The sequence below is a fragment of the Mesitornis unicolor genome, unplaced genomic scaffold, assembly GCF_000695765.1.
Source record: "Mesitornis unicolor isolate BGI_N332 unplaced genomic scaffold, ASM69576v1 scaffold52590, whole genome shotgun sequence".
Classification (NCBI taxonomy): domain Eukaryota; kingdom Metazoa; phylum Chordata; class Aves; order Mesitornithiformes; family Mesitornithidae; genus Mesitornis; species Mesitornis unicolor.
The window spans coordinates 4,646-14,455 of NW_010157265.1; the positions used below are offsets into that span (position 1 = coordinate 4,646).

General features: G+C 44.6%; 1 protein-coding gene across 1 annotated transcript in view; it reads left to right on the forward strand.

Annotated features, from left to right (window-relative positions):
* Positions 1-8,300, forward strand: part of JAK1 (Janus kinase 1) — a gene marked incomplete at its 5' end in the record, with an annotated part of 12,641 nt that extends 4,341 nt beyond the window's left edge. Inside the window, 13 exons of the mRNA XM_010179260.1 lie at positions 1,213-1,359; positions 1,819-1,906; positions 2,430-2,557; positions 3,051-3,186; positions 3,629-3,780; positions 4,817-4,967; positions 5,669-5,763; positions 5,935-6,127; positions 6,334-6,458; positions 6,623-6,795; positions 7,234-7,351; positions 7,576-7,686; positions 8,077-8,300. Coding sequence (XP_010177562.1) covers positions 1,213-1,359; positions 1,819-1,906; positions 2,430-2,557; positions 3,051-3,186; positions 3,629-3,780; positions 4,817-4,967; positions 5,669-5,763; positions 5,935-6,127; positions 6,334-6,458; positions 6,623-6,795; positions 7,234-7,351; positions 7,576-7,686; positions 8,077-8,178 — 1,719 coding nt within the window. The remainder of the gene's footprint in view (positions 1-1,212; positions 1,360-1,818; positions 1,907-2,429; positions 2,558-3,050; positions 3,187-3,628; positions 3,781-4,816; positions 4,968-5,668; positions 5,764-5,934; positions 6,128-6,333; positions 6,459-6,622; positions 6,796-7,233; positions 7,352-7,575; positions 7,687-8,076) is intronic.
* Positions 8,301-9,810: the final 1,510 nt, after the last annotated feature.

Sequence of the window (9,810 nt, forward strand, 5' to 3'; positions counted from 1 at the left end):
GTGTTTTGTGGTCAAAGAAGTGTGGCAGCCCACTGCACCCCATCAGATAATACAAAACCACCCCATTTTGGCTGGTTCTTCCGCTCCCAGTTCTCCTCAGCAAAACTTAATTTGAATTTTTATTTGTATTAAAGCCTCTTACTGCAGAATCTAGATGTTTCTATGTCCTTGTATGGAAAAAGAAGAGAAGCTTGGAATTAGTGCTTTTCACTAGAAATCAAATTGATATTTGAGCATATGTGACTCTGGAAAGAGGTGTTTCTAGGGTCATTCTTAAAAAATCCTGAAAGCCTTTAGAGCTGTTTTTCCCAGCTGATTTGTCACTAAATGTGGCTGTATCTTAAAGCCTGCTGTACCAGAGAAGCAGGCACCTTGAGGTTCAAGATAATATCCTACAGAAAGAAAAAAAGATTGAAGTATTCAAAAGCTCTGAAGAGTCTTAGCATTCAAAATGTTGTATTCCAAACTGATTTAGCACCCAGATTTTCTGGCAGTTGTTTGCAGTTAGCAATGCAGGTGACCTGAGTAAACTTCAAAAACCACACAGTGGCTTGAACGCACAAATCACATTTAGCGTTTCGAAAAGAGCTGAGCTCTTCAGTCGTACATTCGTCTTCTTCAGCTAAATAAAAAGTTTTGGGTTTTTTGTTAAATTGCATCACTGACCGGGGAGGACAGATATAGGTGATGTTAATTGGTTTTTAATTGGGGTATTTACAGTCAGCGTGCAGGCTTCCTGTGAAAATATCCCAAGGCGGAATCCTCTGTTATTTAGGAGGAAATTGCTTTCCCAAACAAAGTGTTCCATTGAAATATTACTTCCTCTAATTTTTGAAGACACATTAAAGATAGCCTCAGTAGCAGCTTATTGTAAATAAGAGGCCAGTTATTATTTATTCATTTGGTGTTTGGTCTAATAACGTTAAACCACACTGAACCTGTTTGATACTAATGGAGATGTAATAGCCCTTTAAAATAGAGTAAGTTTACAGAGGTGAGTATGCTCAGAGAGACCACGAAAGCAAATAGCACGCTGTCATTGGTTTCTCCCTGTAACAATTTTAATTCTGTGTATAGCTCAATCAAGGGGAGGGTGAGGTCTGCTCTCGACTTGGAGAGGCAGAATAAAGTGCAGATTCAAGTATTTGTGCAGCTCTATGCCTGGTTGCTTCCTGTCCTAGTTTGATAAATACGTGGTGTGTTCTGTCGTAGGGCGAACATCTTGGAAGAGGGACAAGAACACAGATTTACTCAGGCATCCTCAACTACAAAGACGATGAGAATGAAGGCTATCAAAATGAAAAGGAGATTAAAGTCCTCCTCAAAGTCCTGGACCCCAGCCACAGAGACATTTCGTTGGCAAGTGTTTTCCTTTTTGACTGTTGTACTACAAATACTGTCACCTCCCCGTGGTTAACTCTGGAAGGCCTGTAAAAAAAGGGGTTGTGTATACGGTAAGGGAATGGGGAAGTGCTGATCTCATCAGACAGGCAGGTCTGTCCTCGCCATGGCCACGAGCAGTTACTTGTTCTGCATTTTGCTTAATTATCTTGTAAGAGAGGCCCATGCGTCACACGGGATGCCAAGGCCTGGTACGTGCCGGGAAGGCCTAATGATCACCCCCGCATCCCTGACAGCCCTCCACTGCCCCATTTCTGCAGGGATGGCACATCCTTACCGTTCTTGACCCTCTGTTACTGAAAAACACAGTGATCTTGTGCAAATTTTATATTACTTGATGCTCTCGTGTTTGTTAAATGCCTGGATGGGTCCCACAACGACCAGCAGTTTAATGGCTGACCTCTCGCTTTCTAACAGGCGTTCTTTGAGACAGCGAGCATGATGAGGCAGGTGTCTCACAAGCACATCGTCCTCCTCCATGGCGTCTGCGTCCGCGACGTCGAAAGTGAGTTGGGTGAAATCTCTCTGGGCAGCACGCCGGAGCAGCAGCCGTGGTGGGGACAGGGCGGCCATTCACGTCGGTGCTGGCACGGGGTGACATGGGCTCAGCAGCTGCTGCCTCTTGAGTTGTCAATGCAGACAGAAGTGCAGTTGGAGCAGCGAGGCAGCTGCAGAGTCCTTTTTACTAATGCGTTTCCTCTCGCAGTGCCGTCTTTGAGTAAGTGCCTTACAGGATGATTCCTCGAGGCTGGAAGGGCAGAGTGGCAGTGGTGGTGCCAATACAAACCAGCCCTCTGGCAGGCTCTGCCCTGTGCTCTTTGAAATGCTTTGCTCCAAGTTTACTGCTCATTTACTCCATAAAACCACTCTTAGTCTTTTAATTTGGGCTGTGACACTGAAAGAAAGTTACAGGAAGGTGAATTAAAGTTGTATTAAACCACCTCACCTGGGGGCAGATGGGAGCAGGCCTATGAGATAACTGCAGACACCGGTTACTGCAATGCTGACTTTGTGTGCCTACTTTGTAGATATCATGGTTGAAGAGTTTGTGGAATTTGGGCCTCTGGATCTCTTCATGCATCGGAAAAGCGAAGTTCTGACGACTCCTTGGAAATTCAAAGTTGCCAAGCAACTTGCAAGCGCACTAAGCTACTTGGTAAGGTGGGATCTTGACAAAAGCGTGGCCTATGGCTGCTACAGCGTGCATTAGTAACTGATGAATTTCCTTTCCTGACCATACAATGTAGGGGATATTCTTTTTGTATCTATTATATTGCTTTAAATAAGGAGAAAGACTCTCAGGAAAGGTGATGAGCTCCTTTTTTATCAGCAGGCTGCACAGGCCATGTGCTTGCATTCACCACCAGTTTCTGTGTGTGCCTGCAGTTACCCTCTTTGTGAAAAAGCCATGTAACGTCAGTCTCTTATCCAAAGTGCATCAGCTCTACAAATATAAATGTTTAAGTGCGAACAGTACGTTTCCCTGCTCCTCCTTTCCCTGTTTGATTCTAGGGTAATTTCTCCCAAGCTGTACTTTTGGATTTCAGCTTGGAGTGTTTTAGAGTGATCCCCTATACATTAGTACATTAGAGCACTCACAGCACACTGCAAGCTCACCGCGCTCACTGTTCATTCCTCCCTCCCTGTAGGAGGACAAGGATTTGGTACATGGAAATGTGTGTACGAAAAACATCCTACTGGCACGAGAGGGAATTGACACTGAATATGGGCCTTTCATAAAGCTGAGCGACCCAGGAATACCAATCACTGTGCTGTCCAGACAAGGTATGCTGCAGGAATCGGGTGTCTCTTCAGTGCGGTGGACAAGGGGAAAGGAAGAAAGACCATTTATAGCAGTTAGATCTGGCTCTAGAATAGAAGTAAGGAGCTGCCATGAATCTGAAAATCGCATGGAAGTGAAGGAGTGTTGCTGATGGTGGGTGCTTATTGTATGAATCTCTCTTCAAGAGTCATGTTAAGTCCAGTGAAATAATATAGAAGGAGTCTCAGTTTCTGGATGGCTCAAGGCATGAGCGTGCAAAAGCCAAAGAAACATCCTTGTGAGATCAGGCATTTGAGAATGGAGATTTCCTGAAACTGGACAAATTCTGGAGCTTCAGTCTAGTCCAGTCAAGCAGCTGTTTGACAGGAAAAATCGAGTTAGAAGGCTGGGTTTTAGTCATTTGATATTCACTCCAAAATGCTTTGATTTTGTGTTTTATCTCAGAATGCGTTGAGCGAATCCCCTGGATTGCACCTGAATGTGTTGAGGACTCCAAAAATTTAAGCGTTGCAGCAGATAAGTGGAGTTTTGGTACAACACTGTGGGAAATCTGCTATAACGGAGAAATACCGCTGAAGGACAAGACGTTAGCAGAGGTAAAACCTGTTACGTGAACTTTCCCTTGGCATCTCAGCTGGATCCTCCTTGGCACTCGTTTCACACCCAATTTGAGTTGCTTTCAGTTTATTAAGTGTAGCAGAGCTGCTTTTCCTGTAAGGGCCTGGTCCATCTGAACTGCCGCAGGTTGCAGCAGATTACTACTAAAATTGCTAATTATTGTTTCACTCTTTTTGGGGCTTTTCAAAACTTGGCATGGCGACAGTGAACCAGACGTTCTGGTGCTCCCACACCTGTCCTTTCCTAACCCCTGTGATCAGTTACAAACTGCCTGAGGTTCTGGGTCCTTGCTCAGTTTTTTTTGGACATTGGTGGGACACCATTTTTGTTCACTCTGAAATCTCAAAACCATTTAAATGAATCTTGTTCTGCCTTACCGCTGGCAGTTCCTGTTCAGCGCTGCCATATGTCCCAAACGTGCCTTCTCGAAGTTTTGCTGTGTTAGGAAGGTGACGGAGCAAGGCAGATGCTGCTGGCCTGAAGGAAATGACTGAGCACTTAAATCACTGCCAAAGTTGTTTTAAGAGGAGGTACCTGAAAGGAAGTTGCTGCTTCGGCTGCTTCCTGCATGTGGCAGACAGCCGGGGTCGTTCTGCTGAGCTCACAAATGCACAAACCCACCCTGATCCCATCTGGGACCTGCTTGGGGGTTGTGAGGAGCAGCCAGGATTGTGTTGGTTCCTTGGTATTTCCACTCGGCTGTTTGTCCCGGTGCACACGTAACCTGGCAAACCTGGCAGAACGATGACTTCTGAAAGGTGAAATCTTCAGCATGTTTTAGAAATTTCCTGTGTTCTAAGTGGTTTCTCCAAACTACACCAGATTCAGCACAGTCGTAACTCTCTTACTGGTAGGAGATGGTTTAGTGCTACTGGTGAAGAGGAGGATTTCCTTGGCAAAGTTAAATGAAAGTTCACGATCACTTAAGGATCTAATGGTCACATCTGATGTAGGGCATGGGTTTATTCAGTTAAATCTAAAATTAATGCTGGAGTTTCCACTTGTGCCTTACAGAAGGAGAGGTTCTACGAGGGGCATTTTGTGTTGGCCACGCCGTCGTGCAAGGAGCTGGCTGACCTGATGAAACAGTGCATGAACTATGACCCCCACCAGAGACCCTTCTTCAGGGCCATCATGAGGGACATCAACAAACTGGAAGAACAAAGTAAGGCCTGGCTTGGCTTCTCGGCAGGAGGGAGGGCGAGGAAGGCTGCTCCATTTGGGCGCCTTACAGCTGCGCTGTTCACGCGTGCGGTTGTGTGGACAGGAGCTTCTTGTGTCCCTGCAACACTGGAACTAATGGATGTGTGCAAATGGGATGCCAGTGTTGAATGTGCGGCTTAAGTTGCGTTGGTGTTACCGCTGGTTCATTCGATGGTCTGCGTTTTATACAACAGCTGGAGTGAGTTTCAAGACAATCTTTGGGCTTCATAGGATTTCTGTAGGAGTCTGCTGGCCAAATCAGAGCATTAACACAGACAGCTCTGGTTTCTGGGTCATTTTCTGTTGAAATTACTACAGAGCACCTAACAGACGATGAGTGTGTAGTGGGGGAAAACCTGACTTCCCATACCTGGTATAAATAATCATAGGAGCTGAATAACTACTACAGGGTGGGAAATATTTTGGGAGAAAACGGAATCAGAATCTGGAAGAAGACCCAGTGAGCAACCCACTAAGGGAGGAGGATCAGCACGGGATAGACTGGCACGTACAAATGGAAGGAAGGAAGGAAAGAAGGAATTCCCTATCCAGAAGCAGGCAGGATTTAAGTAAGAAAAGTTGTGGCAGTAGGGATAGAAATGCACCAACTGGACACGAACAAGGATGCCTCAAAGTTCAAGACCTTCTTTTTCCCACTCCCAGATCCCGATATTGTCTCGGAGAAGAAGCCTGTCACAGAGGTCGATCCCACACTCTTTGAAAAGCGATTCTTGAAGAGAATCCGTGATTTGGGTGAGGTAAGAGCAACATCAGATACAGACACCGACAGGCGTGTGTGGGTGCACATACATGGCTGTGTCTGCTTCTGTGTCCCAGCAGGAACATGCGAATTATAAATACCCAAAATATCACGAGTGTTGTGTTAAATAATGTCTTTTTTTGTTTGGTTGGTTTTTTTTTACAATCAGGGCCACTTTGGCAAGGTTGAGCTCTGCAGATACGACCCAGAAGGCGACAATACAGGGGAGCAAGTGGCAGTTAAATCTCTGAAGCCGGAGAGCGGAGGGAATCACATCGCTGATCTCAAGAAGGAAATAGAAATCTTGAGGAATCTTTATCACGAGAACATCGTCAAGTACAAGGGAATTTGCACAGAAGATGGTGAGCCTTCATGTAGAATATTAAAAGTATAGCCTAAAAGTGTCAGCGTCTTCCTTTAAAAATAGAGCATTTTCAAAGGTGATACTGTTCAGTCTTCTGGGTTTTTAGATCTCTTTATATCATTACAAAGGTGGGCTTGTACAAAAGTTATTGGTGTCAATGATGTGTGAAGGTGTCTGCAAATGAAACACATGCTCTGTTTTTAGGAGGAAGTGGGATTAAACTCATCATGGAATTTCTTCCTTCTGGGAGCCTAAAGGAGTACCTGCCCCGCAACAAGAACAAGATCAACCTCAAACAACTTCTCAGATACGCGGTTCAGATCTGCAAGGTGAGCCTGGTGCCGGAGCCTTCCCGCAACTCTTCTGTTTGATTAATTTAACATTTAATTTAATAGAGCCGGGAGGGGAGGGGAGGAGAGGCTTGCTTGATGACCAAAACCAACTTAAATATTGGAGAAAGCAGCATAAAAGGCTTTCTTGGGTTTTATTTTAGGGAATGGACTATTTGGGCTCCTGTCAGTATGTGCACCGTGACCTAGCAGCAAGAAACGTCCTCGTTGAAAGCGAGAACAGAGTGAAGATTGGGGACTTTGGGCTCACCAAAGCCATCGAGACCGATAAGGAGTACTACACCGTCAAGGACGACCTTGACAGCCCAGTCTTCTGGTAGGAACCTAAACTCTCTTTATGAGCAGAGGAACCCGTTTGCTCCTGTTGACTTGGGCTTTTAGGCATCCGGAAGGGTCTTCCTGTTTTGCTGAGAGGTCTAAATAAAGATCCAACAGCAGAGCAGCGGAAGGCACCTGGTAGACCATACATATGTATCTACTCTGGTGCTGTTTATTTCTTCCTGCATGTAAAGATACAGTTTCTCATGGTCTTGTTTTTGTTTTTAGTCTCCTTTAGTTTCAGTCACTTGCTGTGTAACTTTTTACTTGCTGTAATTTACTACTTCATGGCATCTCAAGCCATTAATTTGTATAAAGGGATGCTAAAAATGCAGGAGGCACCTCTATAATCTGCTTGCTTTAAATGTGTGGGGGGGTTGTATGTGTAGGAGTAGATGTGTGCAGCTGTGAATAAAGGTTGATGCTGTCCCCGCAGGTACGCTCCAGAGTGCCTGCTGCAGAGCAAGTTTTACATCGCCTCGGACGTCTGGTCGTTTGGGGTGACGCTGTACGAACTGCTCACGTACTGCGATTCAGAGTCCAGTCCCATGGCGGTAAGTGGCTGTGAAAGAAATTGCTGCTAAAGCTGCTTAGCTCAGGTATTTGTAAGTATTTTAAAATTACTTTTGGATACAAGAAGTGGAGTTAATTTCTTTATTTTAAGAAAACAGACCTGGTGTTGGTTTTCATTTGGAGACTGAACTTTTCATGTCAAACTGAACTGGGCTGGCGTTCTCCTCTGTATGAGGTGGCACAGTTGAGTCCCCTTTTTCCGCAGGAGTTCCTCAAGATGATCGGCCCCACGCAGGGGCAGATGACGGTGGCGCGGCTGGTGCGGGTCCTGCAGGAGGAGAAGCGTTTGCCACGTCCCCCCAACTGCCCCGAGGAGGTAATGAACGCACCCACGCTGTGATAACCATTCCCTTCCTCTGACACTAAATTAGCATCAACCACACATCTATGGTTGTGTAGATCTGGCTTCTTTTGGTAGGAAACCTTTCAGGTCTGCTATTAAAAAGGCATTTCCAAGTATTCTAAGCATTATTTCAATTACTTAGTTTTAAAGTGCACTACCACTGCACCGTTTGCAGTGTCAGACCAACATACACCTCTATTTAAAGAAAACAAACCCCACTGGTAACAGATATTTGCTATTGCTGCACAGGGTTTCTGTCAGTGATCTTCTTTTCATACAGCAAGGCCCTGCTCCCTTACATTTCCTCAAAAAGCAAAGGAAATGTCTCACCCATCCTTTAACATTTTCTCCTGTTGTTGTTAGGTGGACCAGCTGATGAGGAAGTGCTGGATTTTCAAGCATGATGAACGGACCACCTTTCACAATCTAATTCAAGGATTTGAAACAATTATGAGTAAAATGTAATTAATTTTTTTTATACTGTCAGTACTTTAGATGTGTATCAATATATAAGTGCCCAAGACCTTTTGTGTTGTTTTTTTTTAACTGTAATTTGTACTCTGACTGTGCTAATGTGTTCAAAGGATTTGTGTTCGAGCAGTTTTCCTTTTTAATTTTAGTCAACAGTTGGATCAAATGAATTAAAAGGTATGGCAGCACCAACAGCTTCAACGCCTTTTGCTGCTGTTATTGCAAGGCAGTTTTTCTCTCTGATTTCGGTCTCGCCGCAATGGGAACTGCCCCCATGAACGCGAAGGAAAAGAGCAATGTCAAAAAATGCTGCAGCTCTCAGCATCAGCACTGAAAACGTGTCTGCTGTGCACGCTCAGTGCTGGAAGAACTGAACCTGTGGACAGGAGAGGACTCGGTACTAGAATTAATAATTTTTATGGGGTTTTCAGGGAGTTTATTAAAAAAAAAAAAGTTTGGCTGACAAACACCTTTTATGTGCACTTAAATTTTAGTTACAAAAAAAAAACCCCCCACTCCGGATAAAAATCCAGAGAAGACAAAATTATTGGCTTGTCTTAAACCAGTCTGCAGTTCTGAGCTCTATGCAGGGAGATGTGCATAGGAAATTAGTGACACATGTTGGGGATAGGAATGGACAGAAGCTGGGGGAGTGCTCTTCTAATAAAGAATGTAATTATCTGTGAGCTAGGATGGAGCCACAAAACAGTCGTCATTTTTTTTTTTAACCATTTTTCGGTCATTAATTTCTTTTGCCAGCACGTTAATTCATTTTAGCATTCTCTGTAAAGCCCAAGATGTGGATTCTTTCGGCTGCATTGGCCGGTATTTGCTGTACAGCCCCACACCGTGCACTGGGGCAGGAGTCCGTTACTGGGAGGGAAGCCAGCGGGGTCAGATGGGGACCACGCTCGTGTTGGTGTTGTCAGGACCAGACTTGGGTTAGGCCGTACCTGGGGCACGCCAGGGCGCCCTGTGCTCGCGTGGTGAAGCTGCCGTGAGCAGCGGTTGGACTGGAAACCACGCACAGACCAGGGCCGAGCACTGGGGTGAGCAGTGTGTTCTCACCACAGCTGAATTTTGGAAATGCTTGGAGGAGATACTCTACTCAGTTCTGGCAATTACAGAAAGAGATATATATAAAAACCAAACCTGAATGGGGTCAGATTTAGTTTTACAGTATTACCTGTTGTTTTTTTCTGTATGTCACCCGTGAACCTGACTTAAATCTGTAAGCACTTTGTTACTCTTTATACAAGCAATTCTAATTAATAAAGATTTTTTTTCTCCACATGCGTAACTTTTTTAATCATAAATTAAACAGAGAAAGATTTTAAAATGTAACTTCCATAGGAATGGTGAGCAGAACACTTTGTCTTCAGAACAACCTTTCCCTGTAAGTGGTTACTTTAAAGGTAATCCAGAGAGGTTTTCCTCCTGCAGAAATCCACTTTAAATGCATACCAAAAAAATTTATTTTCATCGGAAAGCATAACAAGTTGAGGAAGTTGCACATACAAACAGTCTGAACAAAACAGTGCAAATGAATTTATCGGTACATCCCTGTGGGCGCTCAGAGCAGTTCCAGAGCCGGTGGCGCTGCTTGGCCTGAGCGGGTACAGGACA